This window comes from Balaenoptera physalus (assembly GCF_965194825.1).
Source record: "Balaenoptera physalus genome assembly, chromosome: 3".
Lineage (NCBI taxonomy): Eukaryota > Metazoa > Chordata > Mammalia > Artiodactyla > Balaenopteridae > Balaenoptera > Balaenoptera physalus.
The window spans coordinates 150876685-150894963 of record NC_138890.1 but is presented as its reverse complement, the minus strand read 5'-3'; the positions used below and the strand labels follow the sequence as shown (position 1 = coordinate 150894963).

The following is an 18279-nucleotide window of genomic DNA, read 5'->3' as shown; positions in this document are numbered from 1 at the left end:
CCAGCCTGGGATGGTCAAAATCAAATAAATTTTAATTGAATTGAGTGAATAATTTTACATGCCAGAGGACAGTTTCAAATTTTTGGAAGAAACCAAAAAATAATTGTATGGTAGAGAGAAGCTTCTGAAAAGCTAATTTTACCTGTTGTGAATGAAGAGGAGACCTTCTATTTTTTCTAAGTCACGTGATTGTATTTCGTTTCTGGTTTCTCTGATGTTGACTTTGAAGTTTAAAGATTCTAATGGTGGGTAAGAATCCTACTGAACAGAAAAGGGGATTTGGAAGTAGGAATGAGCCAGGCAGGTGCAGGAAAAGTTAGGCAAGTCATTTAAAATACAGATGGAGAGGGGTGTGGCAGCCTTACATTTAAGGTGATTCAAAGAATTGTAAGAAAATTACCCACTGCCTAATAGTCTCTTTTTCACTAACTTGCTACAGGTGTCCGTAATTCATTCATTACACTTTGCCTTCGGGATGACCTTAGAAAATACAGTGTCCAGGAAGGAATTCAGTAACCTGCCATACAGTTGTTCCCTGAAGGTGTCAGGATCTTATTTATTGCTAGGAAGCCAGGGAAGGACAGGGAGACGGTGCAAAACTAGAGATAAACTCCTCTTGCTTTGTAATTTTGCTGAGTGTGGATCCTGAAGGAATAAAAGACTGTCAGTCATGGAACCTTCCAAGGTTCTTGGAATGCCCGTGAGAGTAGAGATGGGAAAGATATTCAAGATCTTGTACTCCAAAACAATGGACCAGCCTTTTCGGTACTGAAAAGAAGGTCCCTGTGGACAATCCAAATCAAGTTGTCCAGAGTTTTAGTACAAAAAGTAGAGTCCCAAAAGCAGTTTTAGAGGAATTGCCTCTCCAGGTGAAATCTTTTTCAGGTTGATGGTAAGTTCATTTCCATGGCTTATAGCCCAGGATCAAAGAAAGTTTTTACTAGCTTTGGTTGATGTTTGAGGACTCTTCTCTCTTGTTCATTTTACTCCAAGGCAAAAATTCAGAATTGTTCTCTTCTTCGGTTAGACAGTCACTGTCATTGCATTGCCCTGACCATTAGGTAGGGGGAATATACGCCCTTGGCTCAGAACTTAGAACATTTCAAACACGACTGGTCACCTCTCCTTATGACCTGGCCCCCGTCCCACATACTGACTGCCCCAGCTCTCAAGTCTGGTTTGGTATACTGGGAAAAGTTCTGTGTTCCACATTGCACTGAAGATGTAGGCAACATAGCCCCAGGCCTTCTCTTTGTGGGGCTTGAAGCCGGGAAGCAGGTCTGACTCGTTAAGGATTTGGTGGTTGACATTCTTTGCTTGGGAACCAGTGACGTGTAGTGTGTGGCAAGATCCCAGTGGTGAAGGCATCCCCTGGGTTCATCTGGGGTTTGTGCTTCCTTATCTCGGGGGGCACTGGTGGGAGATCCAGCCCAGCCTGGCTTCCTGACTTTGAGCCAAGTGTTTTCTTTGCTGAAACTTTAATGATCTGGTCCTGGATGCCGCTAATTACTCATCTCGTTTGAGGTTCTATTGTTATTCTTTAAGACCTGGAGGAGTCATGGTATGTCAGGCTTCACATGCATTATCTGATTTATATGATTTCCTGCTTCTGAGTGTTTGGCAGTCCTCAGATACATGTGAAAACCCCGGCCCTCATCTTCCTCAGGCTAAACATCCCTCCTTCCTCCCACTATTCCTGGTTGCCACAGTTTCCAGCAGCCGTCTTCGTCCTGGTTGCCCTATGTCTGTGTTTTCCACTTTGTCAGTGTTCCTCTTCATGTGATGCCCAGACTGGAAATGACACTTCACGTGTGCTATGAACCACCAAACTAGAACCATTACCAAGAAATGCACCTGATCCTCTCATTTCATGCCGCACACACTTGCTGCGCTTCTTGACGGGCTGCATCTTAATACCAGCCAACCCCTTCTACCCCGCCCCACCCCCCGCCCCAACTCAGGATCTGTTTTTCCCTTTAACTGCTGTGAGGCAAAGGTTCCTCTTGTGCAGTCGATTTTGTTTTCCACTTTGGCTCTTTCCAATCTGTGGCTTGTTTTTTGTTTTTTTTTTTGAAGTGTAGTTGATCTACAATGTTGTGTTAATTTCTGTTGTAAATTTCTGCTGTATAGCAAAGTGATTCAGTTATTCATATATATATACATTCTTTTTCATCTTCTTTTCCATTATGGTTTATCACAGGATATTGAATATAGTTCCCTGTGCTGTACAGTAGGACCCTGTTTTTTCTCTATTCTATACATAATAGTTTGCATCATGCAGCTGATTTTTTGATCCTGCGTGCAGAACTGTACACTTCCCCCAATCTATTTTATCCATTTTCCCCTGGGGACTCGCGGTGCTATCCCATCAGAATGTTACGAATGGGAAGCTGGCATCATTCTGATGCAACAAGTTGTTGAGCGGATGGAGAATAATTTTTTCTTAATGATATGTTAGGATTGGCTCTGTTAATAGAAACATCCTTCTCTGCCTACCTTCGTAGGGTACTCTCATGACTATTTCCAGTTCATGGTGGTTTTTTGGTTTGTTTGGGGGTTATTTTTAGCATCAACAATTAAATAGATTAAAAGAGCGAATGAAGTGCGGAGCCTCTTTAAGAAGCTTAGTGCCTCAATCACTTGGCCAGGATTTTAGTCACATGGGTCCCGTGTGGGCCATCAGATGCGTCAACCCGCGGCATTGTTCTTGGAGGATGTTTGGAGGGTTTTAACCAGCCCCTCTCTGACCCCGCTCTGTCCGTTGCAGTTACCTGGCTGAGCAGTGCTGGAATGGCGGCTTCATCTACCTGATCATGCTGCGCCGCTTCAAGCACCAAGTCCATTCTCCTTATAACGGCAACAGTAGCAACAGCTCCGAACCAGGAGAGACGCCTGCCTTGGAGCTGGGGGACCGAACTGTGAAAAAGGGGAAAAGAGCAAGAAAGTTTGGGGTCATTGCCAGGCCTTCTACCCACAAAGCCACTGAAGAATCCAAGAACAGCACTGGCTGTGAGTTGGGCAGTGACCCTGTGTCTGAACTAGACAACGGCTTGGACCCTGAACTGGGAAACGGTCATGTTTTTGAGCTAGAAAATGGCCCAGATTCGCTCAAGGAGGTGGCTGGATCCCATCTAGAGAGGTCGGAATTAGACAAAGGGACAGAGCCTAGGATTGCAAAGACGGACGCCCCTCTGCCCACAAGCAATGACAGACGCCGCTTCTCAAAATCTGGGAAGACAGACTTCCAATCCAGCGACTGCCTGGCACGGGTAAGGTTTGCTTTGGTGGTAGAACCTGAATTTTCAATGAAATGTTGTTTGCAGTTGCATTTAAGGTTTGGAAAATACATCTAAGATGACCTTGCATTTAGAAACTGAAAGATTTATTAAGATAAGTGATCATAGGACATGACAATAACAACGAAAAAACCAAGTCATTTTATCACACTTAAATAAAGAGCTAGTCGAGTGATCTTAAGTGGAAAATTCAAGCCTTCTGTGGTATAATTTGAGTCATATGAGGCCCAGATAAAGTACTTGAACTGCATCATTATTTATCACTGCTGTCACCAGTGGAATTGCCACTGCAAGGCCAAGAATTCCTGGTGACCACTGATGGCATAAATATCCAAGCCTTGGTATTACACAGGAAGGATGTCCAACCTGCAGGGAAGCATCTGCTTTTATTTTTAACATTTCAAAACCAGTGACATTTTCATGGGATAGTGTTATTATATTGCTGAATTCCAGTGAAGTTTGGAAACTTCACAGAAATCTCTGATACTATGATATCCAGCTGTGATGGTCAGAGCTGCCCTCACCTAAAGGCAAAGCAGATGTTGTCTAGTTCTGAATGGTGATAGACACACTTCTAGCCTCATATCGTCTCCCCCATTATAACCAACACTCTCTTGTTAAGTTACATTTCTTTAGGGTCAGAGTGCTTGTTCCAAGAATCCTCTTGGCCAGGTATTCCTCTGGGTTCCTAACAAAGCAGTAACTAGCTAGATGGTTCCTGATTGGTTTCTGTTCTGACTCAGGAGATGCCCTCTAAGGATGAAAGAGGAAGTTGGAAAGATGGAAAATGGGCACAGAGAAAGTATCGAGTTCAGCTTTGCAGCCTGGGAAATGGTGCCCTAGGAGTGAATGTAATTTCTCATAAGGCTATTTCATGCATATTTCTGCAACTGTAGCCAATCTGTATAATGGGTTGAGAAGAATCAAAATAACCCCTCTCTTAAGGGACCATGTTCCTTCATTTGAGGAGCTGGGTGATCATCATAAAGCCTTACACAGAGAAGGTATATTTGTAGATAGAATTTACAAACAAATGAGAAGAAAAAAATTAATGTTTCTCTTAATGATTTTCTACCTGTTTTATGCCCCTCCCCCCAAAAAGGATTCAGGGCAATAAAAATATTATAATGTGTATAATATTATCAATGAATACTATATCTTGATATGATTTTTTTCTTCTGATGATTGTGAATATGCAGAAAGCTTAAGGTGAAAAAAACAAGTGGGTAGTACTGGTTCATTCTGAAGTTTTAAGGTACCAAAGTTTAGGGTGGAATCTCACACACTCAGTCCAAAGAATAGGTTTTCATCTGGCCTAGGACACAGTGGAAATTATTTGGAATGATTTTAAAAGAAAAAACGCCACACCAGACTTCTAAGAGAATACCATCCTCTACTCATCCTGATTGAAGGCAATAACATAAACTTGAATTTCTGGATTAGACTATCTTAAGACTGCACATACCAGAGTTCCTTTGCCTGGTTTTTGTACTCAAGGTCAAATGTCCAAGAAGATACAAATGAAGGGTGAAAAAACCAAACCATGATCTATTACCTTGGGGATTTTTTTTTTTTTTTTTTTGAAGCCCCATGCCTATAGCAAGGAGAGACTTGCCATCTGGAATTCTTCATAACTGTTCTAAATCTATAGGCTGATTATTGACCCTGGATTGTACTTTTGGTCTTAGAAAGTCAGAATGGGCCACACACCTTTTCAGATATGAATATTTCAGTACCCTCTTCAACCCCAGAAATAACCTCATTAGATGCATTTACTTGGGATTGATAGGATTGGCAAGAAATAGATCTTCACAGCTTTCCTCCACACCCTGGTGTCACCCAAACTGGGACCAATAGACCTAACAGAAGTCTCCTTAGGTTCTTGGGATGAATAGATTTATATTTTTACTCCAGGATGAGCCCAAGGTCATGCTAAAATGGAATTTCCAGAAAAACAAAAATTAGCTATTTACCTCTTAAGCCTTGGGGTAAAATTCCATTCCATTTGAATAATGGGAGATTAGACATGTCAGCATTGTTCCGTTTCTGCTTTCTTAATGATTTACTATATCTACAAAGACTTAATAAATTACAGACAAGGCTTATCATCATTCAGACCATTTTTATTTGTCAGGTACTTCTTTTTCATAGACTGTTATTTCTTACAGGAAAATAAATCCTCAGACTTTTTTTCTATATTCTGTTCTGCCTTAACGGACCTATAGGAAACGTATTTCCTTTTAACAAATACCTCCTTTTAAAAAGTGGCTTGTTCCTGTAAAATATTAACACGTAATGATACACATGCAAACAGATTAATTTTTTAAAAAGTTGGGCCCATCTTCTAAAGCACAAGAATCTCCTAGGACATAGATAAGCAGTTTTAGAAATGAGTTCAAAATTCCTTACTCTCTGTCTAGTAAAGATCATTACTCATCCAAGGTGACATATACATAATGTGTATTTTTGTAATGCTGCATAGTGAAAATGAATACAACCAAACTTAGGCACGTAACAATGAAAAAAAAAGAATTCTACCGTTTGCCAGTCAGGAGAGTTTATTCACAGCTGGTGTGTGTGTCTACGGGTCCATTTGTGGACTTACCCTAGTACCCAAAATCCACCTTGTGCAGTACCAGACCTCTTTCCTGTAAGTGGTTCAGCAGAGACCTCAGAAAGGCTTCCCCGGGTCTGAATCTGCAGGAAAGTATATGAAACTCAGAAGGAGAATCACACCGAGGACTTCTCCTGGGTGGTCCCTGATGTTTGTATCAAGCAGAGGCAGCAGCAGGATGGTCCTCTTCTAGGAAGTCCCCATGGTCTCTGGGTGAACTTATATCCTTCTACATGGTAATGTCTCCTAAATTCATGTCTGCCTTCACCTCTCTCCTGAGCCCTCGAGCTTTCTACCAACCACATACAGGATGTCTCCAATCTTAGATATTTCACATCATGCCTGAAACTCGATGCATTGCTTTCCCACACCACCAAGCCTGCTCCAACATTCCAGGTCTCACCATCCACAAAGCTGCCCAAGCCAGAAACCTGAGATTCAACTAGTGACCACTAGCCCTGGTTTGTGCAGAACTTTCCCTGGTTTTGCACTGACAACCCCATATCCTGGGAAACGCCTTCACCCAGGCAAACTGGGACAGTTGGCATCGTGGAGTCAGCAGGAACGCTGCCCTCTCCCTTACACCACCTCCCGTCAGTCACCAATCCTGTCACCTCCTGCCCCCGTTAGGATCTCTGTCTGCTCCACTTCTCTGTGCTCCCTCCGACAGCTTTAGGTCAGGGCCAGGCTGCTCTCATTTCTCACCTGTGTGGCCACAGTAGTCTCCCACCCGTCTCACTGCTCCCGCTTTCATCCCATCATCCACTGTCCCCAGTGCAACCAGAGGGACTTTTCTAAAGAGCAAATCTTACTGCGCAAGCGTGCACGCACATGTACACACGCATGTGCGCTAAAGCTTAAACCATCTGGTGGTCCACTTTGCCCTTGGGGTAATACCCAAATACCTTGGCTTGACATAGCATGTGAGGCCCTTTCATCACCTGATTCCTGATTAACTCTTTGCCCCCATTTCTCACTGCTTTCTTCCTCCCTGACTTTGGCTGAGTTCGTTTTTTTCAAAAGGCCATGCTCACTCTTGCCTCTGAGCCTTTGCTCTCTCAGTCCCAGCTCAGCGCCTTGCACCTGTAGGTGCTCTGTAGATATTTATTAATGAAGGCACAGGGGAGCCCCAGGCCTGAGAGATGGGGCACCAAGTTCCAGCCCTGGTTCTTCCATTCCCAGCTCTGTGGCCTTCAGGCTGCCATGTCCTTTCTCTGAGCTTCAGTTTTCTTACCTACACACTGAGCATTTTGGTCTGATGACTAAGGGATTTCAACTCTGACATTATGATGACATGATTCTTCATTTCTTACTGATCATTCTAAGTAAGAAGGGATAAGCAGACAGTCTCAAAATAGGGCTGCAACTGGAGCCAGAGCATTTACTGCAGTGAAATTCTAGTTGGATGATGTGTCTTCTCACATTTGGGGCAAAGATGCTGTTATAAAATTTTATTTTGGGTTCTAGCAGATGAGGTCATTTAAATGCTGCCGAGGCCGCTCCCTTTAATGTACCACCCCTGTTTTGGTAAATAACTCCCTCTGTGTGCCTTCGTGAAGAGATGCACGTGTGAGCTCACACAGTAATTGGCGGTTTACAGGAAAGGGTAGCACTTTGACAACATTAATACAGACGTCCGTAGCGTCCAATTTTGCGTGGTTTGGCTTTTTCTCAACAGGCTGACGGAGTCTCATTGCCCTTTAAGCCAATGTAAAAGGAAGCAAAGGCCCAAGCCCTCTGTCTAGACAGGATCTGTTTCAGAACTCAGTCATCTCTACAACTGGATCTGTGTTCACGCGCTGAACATTGGCAAACAGGCAGGTCTCCCATCTGGGCAAACTTCTTAACGTCAGTCTCAATAACTTTGAAGAACCCTAGGATTAGTGGATAAACATTCTCTATTTGTTAATTCAGTGACATTTATGCAGTATTGTTATGTGCTAGGCACTGTTCTAGCTGCTGGAGAACCCATTTGTAAATGAGAGATGAAGTTCCTGTCCTGCGGCATTTGTCACGTATAAGGGGCCACAAGCAATACGTAAGAAAATAAATCAGAATGTTAGAGGCTGACCATAAGTATGATAAATAAAGTAAAACAGTGACGTGAAAGATGGCCCCGCAGTGACATGGGCAGGGGGCAAATTGATATTGGGTGTCGTCGGCAGAAGACCTCATTGAAGAGGCCACGTTTCAGCTAAAGACTGAGTGTCAGGAAAGGGCAGCCCTGCACAATCTGGGGGCAGAATGTTTCCGGCGAGGAACTAGCACATGCAGCTGCTGTAAGACAGGAATGATAGAATATTCCAGGAGCAGAGAGACCGCAGCACAGTGAGTGATGGGGAGACGACTAGGAGGTGACGTGGAAGATGTGGATGGGACTAGATTACAAAGGTTCATGTTCGCCATTGCAAAGCGTGTGGACCTTATTCTAAGTCTAGTGGGGAGCTGTCGAAAGGTTTAAGCTGAGTGCATCATTATATATATATATTTTTTTAACATTTACCCTAGATGCGTAATGGATAATAGTGGTTTGTGAGAGGTAAAGCATAAAAAGGGAGACCAGATTGGAGGCCACTGTGATAACCCAAGCTAAAGATGCTGGTGGCTTTGACGAGGGTGGTGTCAGGGAAGAGGAGCAGAGGTAGATGAATGTGTATCTGTTTTGCAAATAGAGCTTTTAGGTCTCACTCATGGTTTAGGTGTAGGAAATAGAAGGATAAATCAAAGACAATTCATGGGTTTTTGGTTTGCATATCCTCTTAAGCGCGAGTAGATGATGTTGCTATTCCCACTGAGATGGGAAAGAAGGAGAGTCCTGTTTTGACCCTACTGGTGTGTGTAGCGGATACCTAAGTGGAATTGTAAGGAGGCAGTTGGAAATATACTTGACATTATTGTTTTTAAGTTGGCCTGTTGGTTTTTGACCGGTGCCAGCTTTAGGCTAATACACTTTAGACACTGATTTTATTTTTAACCGAGCGCTGCTTTCAGCTGTAGGCAGCTAGATTTACTACTGACAATTGTACAATTGAGACCGATAACATCTGCCTCTTCCTGTTTCTGCCTCTCTTTGTGTTCCTCAGAGCTCCTTCATTAGATGATCAAGAAATTCCAGGGTGAGGAAATTTGCATCATTTTCTTTGAATTCTCCCCTTATAGTTTCTTTTTTTTTTTTTTTTTTTAATTATTTATTTATTTATGGCTTTGTTGGGTCTTCGTTTCTGTGCGAGGGCTTTCTCTAGCTGCGGCAAGCGGGGGCCACTCTTCATCGCGGTGCGCGGGCCTCTCACTATCGTGGCCTCTCGCTATCGCGGCCTCTCTTGTTGCGGAGCACAGGCTCCAGACGCGCAGGCTCAGTAGTTGTGGCTCACGGGGCCAGTCGCTCCGCGGCATGTGGGATCTTCCCAGACCAGGGCTCGAACCCGTGTCCCTTGCATTGGCAGGCAGATTCTCAACCACTGCGCCACCGGGGAAGCCCTCCCCTTATAGTTTCTACTCTCTGTTGTCGGGGGAAGATCATGTTATTGGATAAAAGAAAATCTGTTTCTGGACTGGTGTAGTTGGGGGCTGTATTACAGACTGGTCATTTCTGCCCTCTGAAGCCGTCTCTATTCGATATGTGTTTTGTGTTTGTTTTGCTTTTCACTCGTCGTGTGCATCTTGGGCAGGGGCAGGGGTGTGGAGTGGGCGTGCGAGTGCTCTTGGCTTTAACTCCTCTGTCAGGGTCAACATTTAGGCCATTCTGCTTTCCCCGTGAATGTAGTTTTGCATGTTTCTTGTCACAAGTACTGTTTCTAAGCATTTAAAAATTATTGGCACATCCTCTGTGAGCCATAGTTAACATGTTCTGTTTAGCAAAAGAAGGGTAGGACGGGAGAAGATGATGGTGTTAACTAGTAATAGGGATGGATAGGTTTTAACTAATTTGGGCTAAAACCAAAGGGGTTTTCTTATTTCTGGGTTCTCATAATGGTCCGTGCTGTTCTTGGGAAGGAGTTCTACAGCTTTTCTGTACTGGGGGAGGGAGGAACACTGTCCCACATCTTCAAGACCCCAGGAGCCATGGCATATCTTCCAAGGAAAAAAGTCAAGCGACCGTCGGCTCTCATTTGTTACCTGCACGGCGAGGCCCAGGGAAGCAGCCACGGGGCTGGCCCGTGTGCCAGCGTGGGATGCCCAGCACGCCGGGATGTCAGCTAACCGGAGCACCCCTGCCTTTGTTCTCTTCGGGGTCCCCCGATAGCCATAGGGTCTCGTGTAGTGGAAGCACTGAAGGTTGCTATCTCATGGTAGCACTGATTCTCAAGGATGGCTCCTTGGAAGTCGTGGAGCTGTGAGAGACTCTGAAGGCCAGGAAGGCTGTTTCTAAATGGGAAAGAGAGAAAGGTGTTCCAGAGGTCAGAGGCAAACAACCAAAACCCAGGGAGTCCAAAGTGAGACGATGGGATGGTGTAGGGATTGTTGACAAGTTCATGAACTACTGTGGGAAAAGCCAGTGACTTCTGCGGTTACATTTGGCCAGACAGGCTTCGTGGGCCTGTGGTCAGTGGATGGAGGAGACAGCTGGCACCACGGCGTGTTGCTGGAGTCATGGAGCCCCCGTGAGCTGCGCTGGGCAAGGAAAAGAGCCCAACAGGTCTCTGTCTGGTAATAATTTCCCTAGACGTTCCTGTTGCTGCACATTAGTGACCGTTCAACATCTGCTTTTTTTACCGTTGCATTTTAGTTGCTGACAGTATGCAGTTCAGATTTTCCAAATGCTTCACATTTTTCCTCTTTTGCAAGAAGCTTGAATGGGCAGGTTGCCTATTTTTAGGGCGATGCTGGCTTTGTCTGTATTGGACCTTCACAGTTCCGTTGGACCTTCACGATGAATGGAGAAAACACATAGCTTTTCTTTTATAAATTGAGGAATGCATTGTGACCCCTACCTATATACCTGGAGCCAACAAGGACTTTGGGATGAGCCTAAAGTCAGACTCCCAAATAAATCACTTTAGAAGCTTTTGCTTTCATTTCTCTGAGCAGCCAGTTATCAAACATTTCGCAGTGGGTGTACGTTTGTGTCCTTGGCGTGAAATACGGAGTCCCATGGAGAATAAACCAGAGCAGAAAAGCTACTAACAGTCAAGAGGACTTAGACACCTTTATTAGTTTTTGAAGAGGATAGATCTTTGGCAGTTGTCTGGAGGTCCAGTGGTTAGGACTCCGTGCTTTCCCTGCCGAGGGCGCAGGTTCAGTCCCTGGTCGGGGAATTTAAGATCCCACAAGCCCTGTGGCGTGGCCTAAATAAATAAATAAATAAATGAAATAAAAGGGGTAGATTTTTATCGTTGTTGAAGCATTTTTAATACATTTAAATAGTGTACCGACCAATGCGTGCAGAAGTTGATCACAGATTCATCGGTGAATTTCCTGTTTTGGTTTCTCCTACCCAAGATCTCATTCATATATTTTAAGGAAGTTTGAGATTCAATTCAATATGATGTTTTTAACATATATGATATGCATGTGTAAGTCATACATGGTTACCTATCAACATTTATTATGTATCTACTAGATGTCAGGAGCACTGCTGCCTGTTTCCATAAACGTCTCCTTTAATCCTAACACCAGACCTGGAAGTATTAATAATTAACCCCACTTTATTTTTTTTTTAAATAGTTATATGTTTTTTTTGTTTGTTTTCGGGTTTTTCTAATATTTGTTTGGTCGCACCAAGTCTCAGCTGCAGCAGCTGGGCTCCTTAGTTGTGGCTCCGGGGCTCCTTAGTTGCAGCTCGTCAGCTCCCCAGCTGCGCCATCCGAGCTCCCAGTTGTGGCATGCATATGGGATCTAGTTCCCTGACCAGGGATCGAACCTGGGCCCCCTGCACTGGGAGCACGGAGTCCTATCCACTGCGCCACCAGGGAAGTCCCTTTAAAGGCAAGGAAACTGAGGTATTCAGGCCTTACATGACTTTCGTAAGTACCAAGTGGCAGAGCTTGGCTCAGACTAGTTGAAGTCTCCTGGCACCAAGACCTACCTCTGTCTTCCTTTCATCCTCCTTTATCAATTAGTAGCCATTGTAAATAAAAGGAACCCAGGCACAGCCAGTATTTATACACGTAGTGGTATCTGGGTTCCAGGCAGAAGAGCTTTACTTAACAGGACCCTGGTCAGGAAATTCGCAAATCACTTTTGCTGTGCTGTCCAACGTCATTGCCACTAGCCACAGATGGCTAATTAAATTTAATTAAAATGAAATGAAATTAAAAATTCAGTGTCTCCATTGCCACCAGCCATGCTTCAAGTGTTCGGTAGCCGCCTGTGGCTGGTGGATCCTATTGGATGGTGCAGACAGGGAACACTCCTGTCATCACAGAAGGTTGCTTTGGGCAGCGCTGCCAGCTCGAGACTTTGGTCCAACCCACAGAATTTTCTCATCGGCGGTCCCCTGCGCTATCTGTCGACAAGTGATGAGTACTTGGCTGGACCTCCCCGCTCGCCTCTCCTTTGACAGTGGTGCGTGTCTGTCCAGATACTTCACATTGTGCTCACTTTTTCTTCCAAGGAGGAAGTTGGCCGGATATGGAAGATGGAGCTGCTTAAAGAATCGGATGGGCTGGGAATTCAGGTTAGTGGAGGCCGAGGATCAAAGCGCTCACCTCACGCTATCGTTGTCACCCAAGTGAAGGAAGGAGGTGCCGCTCACAGGTGACTAGATAACTCTCCCCTTTCTCTGCCTCCTTGTCCTCCCCTCCCCTTCCCCCGGGTGCCGGGACTCTTCCGTTCGGTCAGAGCACTGGGGATTACAGTTTACAAGGATGATGCTGGAGCACAGGAGGAGACTGGGCCCGAGCGGTTCTAATTAAACACCGCTCTGAGCACAGGAAGTGGTTAATTGCTGGGGCTACTGCAAGCTCTGCCACACCATGAAGGAAAGATTAGATTTCTTTCTAATCCAGTTTGAGTGTCAAGTGAATGTTACTTATCCTGACTTTCGGGACGTTTGTGACACGTGGTTCCTTATCCACGCATTGGAACACCACATCCCCGACATCGTCACTCCCATGAGACTATGGCTGATGACTTGGGAAAGTGATGGGGTTTAAACGTGACCACAGTTCGTGTGCCGTGTCTGGATCCGTCGGGTCTATCCAGATTTGATACACACTTAGATATGTGTGTCTCTGCCGTGCAGATGTGGAGGGGGAAAAATAAATGTGAATTTTCTCCTTGTGACCTGAAAACAATTCACACTCTAAAGCTTCTTTTTTAACCTGAACGGTCATCGGAAGTAGGAAGAGGGACAGTGCTTAGGCAGAGCATGTCAAAGAAGAAGTCCATGTTGAGTTAGAGGGATGTAGCCGTCCCCAAATGTAAGGTATGCTCTTGCCATGTAGCTAATTGCTTCTGTATACATAGGGCATCTACTGTTTGCAAAGCACAGTGGGATGCATATATATGTTGGATGTCCATACGTATACAGTAGGTGGATAAAGGTAGAGTTTCACTGATGAGGGAGGTGAATCTAGTCTGGAATTAGTGTTCAGTCCAGGTACCCTGACGCTAAGGGGAGATGGCAAACCAGAGCAGTATTGGCCTGCTCGAGACCGAGGCAGCTCTCAGAAACGTATCTCATGAGCCACAGTTGAAGGAGCTCAAGGTATTTAGTCTGAGGAACAGAATACCAAAGAGAGGACCAGGGCGCAAACTATCAAGGTGTTTCATGCTCATCAGTCCCCTAAGTAGAGAGTACGATCCTGATAACTCAAGTAGAAATAAGATCAACTGCAGGTGTCAGTTATCTGGGTGGCAGTAATCATTGAAAGATTAAGACCTTAGATAGTTTGTATGCAGAAGAGCATCATTACACTGCCCAAATGATGGATGCTTTAAGGAACTCTCATGAGATAGCCATTTTCCCATTAGTCCTAGGTTTCAGGTTCTAGTCTGTCTTTGGAAAGTTGGCAATTAGGAAATTCCTGTGCTCAGAGATGAGCTTATGTAGAACTGTTCTTTTCTATTTTCCATGTGAGCTATTTCTGCTGGGTCTCACCATTTTCTTACAGCCTTAGCTTAGATGTGTGTGTGTGTGTGTGTGTGTGTGTGTGTGTGTGTGTGTGTGTGTGTCCAGGTATTTAATTTATATGTGGGGCATTCTAGTTAATAACTGGAGATGAGAAATGTGGGATTAAAGAGGGAAATAAAAGGAACAGGGGCAGGGATGATCTTGATGGTGGTGTGGGTAAGTAAGCCCAGGGACACTGGCCCAAACCACTACGTTCTCCTGTATTCCTGAATCCCTCTCCTCCAGAGTGCCCACCCACATACCTCTTTGACGTTCCAGTTTGCTCGTTCTCTGTGGTTTTCCTCTTCCCTTCTCTTTCCATCCTGAACAACATCCTGGGGTTCTTAGCATTTCTCTGCTTTAGGGATTTTTGAAGAAGAGAAAGCAGAGGCTGTCAGAGTCTCTGGTGCCTCCTGTCTTCTGTTAAAGCCTAGATTCATAGAAAAGATTATGATGCATGCCCTAGAGGACACAGAGAGGGACTGGTGAGGGGGGGAGGATAGAGAACTTGGTCAATTCATTGAAACAAAGCAAGGAGGAGAGAGTCCATAGATTAGAGAGAAACAGAGTGGGGTGAAACTGGGAGTGTTGGAGACAAGCATGGGTCCCACCCAATCCTGGATGCTGATGTAAAGCCTTCAGAGGGGATGGTGGAATCCTGGGCTTTGGGTCTCTCAGCCTCACCAGATTTCCCATCCCACATTTAGCGATGGAGATGAAAAGCCTCTGACTGCTTTGGGGTCATGGGAGACCAGGCCATTGGAGGCTCAGTTGGAACCCACACACTGTTAACCCACCATGATTGACGGGACCTGCCCGGTGCTCTGTAACAGTCTGCCACCCTTGATCCACTGTAGGGCAGGCAAACCCCGTGACGACTGGGCCTCCTGCCAGCCCAGTGGGAAGGAAACTCCAGGTCATTCACTTAATTTAAAGGAAATAAAGAAATAGAACATGTTTGTACACCTGTGTGGTACACCAGGTCTGATACCTACAACAGCAAGCAGTAACTTAGGCAGTTTCTTTGTTCATTTTCCTGTTCATCCTTCTGCTTATGAAGCTTGGCGGTAGGGACACAGAGAAGAAGGGGGCATTGTGAGACTTTACCCTCGAGGCCCCGTAACTCTCGGGGGCGGGGTTACAGACACACATGGTGTAGTGCCACAGGTGCCACAGAGGAAATCTGGGCAAGGGTGTGTCACCTAGGAAGAGAGAGGGACGTGGCTTAGAGAAGGATTCCTGGTGAGCTTAGGATACCTTCGCTCTTTTGGGGCTCAGCTCACAGACACAGCTGATGACTCAGTCTCAAGGGCAGGGTGGCAGGTAGGACTGAGAGAAGAACGACTAACTATCCTAAAGCCTTGGGGTCTCGGTTCCTCTATCACGTCTCCACTTGGATGGAAGGCGTTTCGTTGACATTGACGTGGGATATGGTGGTAACTTGAGATGGTGCTTGTTACTCAACGACCATCTGAAACCGTGCCGCTCCTCAGTCCCCTAACTGGGCAGACGGAAGGATGAAGCAGTCCCATCCCAGCTGTCTCCAGTTGTCCCTTCTCCTCTTTAGCCCATTTTTAACTGTCCCCTCTCACAGCCCTCCCCAGCTCCAGGAAGATGGCCCTTCTCCAGCCCAGAACGTCTTGACGAGGGATTTTCTTTCCCATCTCCGTTTCCTCAGGGATGGCAGACTGTCCTTAGGAGATGAGCTGCTGGTAATCAATGGCCACTTACTAGTCGGGCTCTCCCACGAGGAAGCTGTGGCCATTCTTCGCTCAGCCACCGGAGTGGTTCAGCTGGTGGTGGCCAGCAAGGTAGGTGGTTTTTGTTTGTTTTGTAAAATATTTTAAATGGTGGTGGTGGTGGATTTGGTTTCGAGCCCTCCCCATGTACAACCCCTCCCCCCCCACATACACACGTACTTGCCTTTACCTTGGGCCATTCAAATAGCCATGATTCTGTGGCACGAGCCCACAAGGGGCCCTGAGCTAAAGGGCATTTAATCATCCTGCCTTCCTTTAAGGGTCTCCTAGATGGGTATATCTAGGAGATGGAAAAGCAATAACAGGACTAAGGAAAAGGGAAGAATGGGAGGGTAGGAGGAAAGACAGGGTGGACAGAGTGGCAACTGGTCCAGAGGGAAACCAAGGAGCAGATGGCGGAAGTCAGTGGGACAGCAGTGGCGGGAGGGGGGCGGGAGATGCGCATCTTCCAGGTCCCGCAGGAAGGGGGTTCGGGCCGGCCGTGGGCAGGCTCCGGGCTGCCGGGGCTCCCCGCAGCACAGAGTGTTGCTGCTGGAAGAAGCCTCGTGAACCCCGCTTGTCCCGCCACACCCCGCCTTCTTCCTCCTCCTCAGTTTTACAAATGAGCCAGCGAGGCAGAGCTTCCGCGGGGGCTCCCGTCTCGAGGAGGCCTTGATGCTGCCGCCGGCAGTGCAGCCGGGACCCTGGTTCTTGACGCCCAGTGGTGTCTGTCTGTCCCCTCCGTCTCGCTGCCACTTCTTCGTCACCCAGCCTCGGGCTGGGGCTTCTTTCACCCCCACCCCCGGAACGTGTAAAAATAGTGCTGAGGTCCGGGCCCCCATCTGCTTTCTCCCCGGGGTCTCGCCAGCCTTAGAGAACTGGGTAGAGGCGGCAGGATGCCCCAGCTGTGTGGCAGGAGGGGAGGAACTGGGCTGTCTGGGATCTGCTCCACTGTCTGATGAGATGGTGCTGCTGATGAGACCAGGGAGGGGCCCACAGGGCTCGGGGGCTTGTGCAGTGGAGCCACGGGCTTATCCCAGAGCCAGCTGACGGGAGAACGGGTGTGAGGCCCCCCAGTCCTTAACCCTTTGCAGCAATACGCTCTTGACGGGATGGCTGGTTTCCCCCGGTTATCCCTGATGCGATTTTTGAACCCAGCATCTACAGGTTTTTATATATTTTCTTTCTTAGATTGCACGGTCTACTGCCTACTGGGGGAGTGTTTAATAAATAGATGAGAAGAGTATTTTGAGCCATCTGAAAAATCGGCTTTCCTCCCTTTATACCGTTTACCCCAAGTCCCTGACCTAGACCCTTAGGCTTCCAACCAGAATATAGAGCCTTGGCAAAGACTTGGCAGGAAAAGCTGACATGGAGGCCCTGGAGGCAGGAGTTGAGGCACTCTCCATTCACAGGCCCCCTGCTCCCCTCCCAGAGATGCCGTGGGGCATCCCCTCTCTAGGGGTGGGGAAGGGGCAAAGCTAGGGATGTTCCTGGTCAGCCTGGTGAATCCCATGAGGAGGGAAAGGCTGTGAGGGAAGGAGAAACAAATTCCTCATTTGGCCAGATGTGGTGGGAGTTTGGAAAGCATTACTGGTTCTTACACATGCACACGCACACACGCACCACACACAGTCCTATGTTTGCACGGCCCACCTCCCCACAGCCTGCAGCTTAAGAACACAGGGGTTCTGCACAGGTAGTATACCATGTCCCCCAAACGTTTATTTCTGTGCTGACTTCTTTCTCCTGCTAGTTGGAAAATGAGGAAGGGAAGTCTCTTCAATGTCAGCCATTATCCACAAACATGCTACACAAAGAAAATATAAAATAAAAACAAAAAGGGGCCACTCATGGGTAATTAAGGGGCACACATGAGATTTCTGAAAACAGATTTTGAAGCCTGACCAATATTTTCACTGACTTGAAGGAAGAAAGACACTCCCATGTATTGGGTTCCGCTGGGTGCCAGACAGTTCGTACCTACTATCTCATTTAATTCTTAAATCCCATGAGAGAGCCATTCGTTCATTTTATTCAGAGGATGAAGCTAAAATGTAAGAGGTTAATTAATTTGCCCAGAGGTCACACAAGCAGTGGGTGACAGAAGCAAGTTTCATCCTGGGTTCATTGGACTTCAGAGTTTCATGCTGCCCCTTAGTCGCATAAGATATAAAGGACACCAGAGCCAATGGTATTAGAAAAAGATAATGTGTTCCTGCCAGAGGCTTGGACATTTAGGGACACTTGCTGGGGTCTTTGTAGGGCTGAGCAGCATCCAGAGCTGAGGAACAGGCGTCCATTCTGCTTTTCAATCCGTTGACTCTTGGCCGGCTGTCCTGAGCTGTGGCCCTAAGGCTGACCCAGTCCTCAGAGTTGCGACTCCTTTCACTCCTTCCCATTTGCTCCATTTACAGCTAGGCAGTACGCTGTTACGGCAGCTGCCTGCTGTTTGTTCCTGAACTTAACCTACACCATCCAAGGTGCTCATCCATGGAGGAGAAAAAAGAAGTCAATCTTTAGGCACCTCTGGGCATCTGTTCCTCTTCTTCATCCCACAAGACCAAGTCATCCACA

General features: G+C 46.3%; 1 protein-coding gene across 15 annotated transcripts in view; it reads left to right on the top strand.

Annotated features, from left to right (window-relative positions):
* Window positions 1–18279, top strand: part of PDZD2 (PDZ domain containing 2) — a 372225-nt gene that overhangs the window by 272951 nt on the left and 80995 nt on the right. For 10 of the 15 annotated variants that reach the window (XM_082453653.1, XM_082453655.1, XM_082453645.1 and 7 more), the window contains 3 exons: window positions 2768–3269; window positions 12464–12606; window positions 15558–15774. In XM_082453653.1, the coding sequence (XP_082309779.1) occupies window positions 2768–3269; window positions 12464–12606; window positions 15558–15774 (862 nt within the window). Of the gene's footprint in view, window positions 1–2767; window positions 3270–12463; window positions 12607–15557; window positions 15775–18279 lie in introns of those variants that run through there. The other 5 variants (XM_082453654.1, XM_082453651.1, XM_082453650.1 and 2 more) reach the window with 5 other exon arrangements.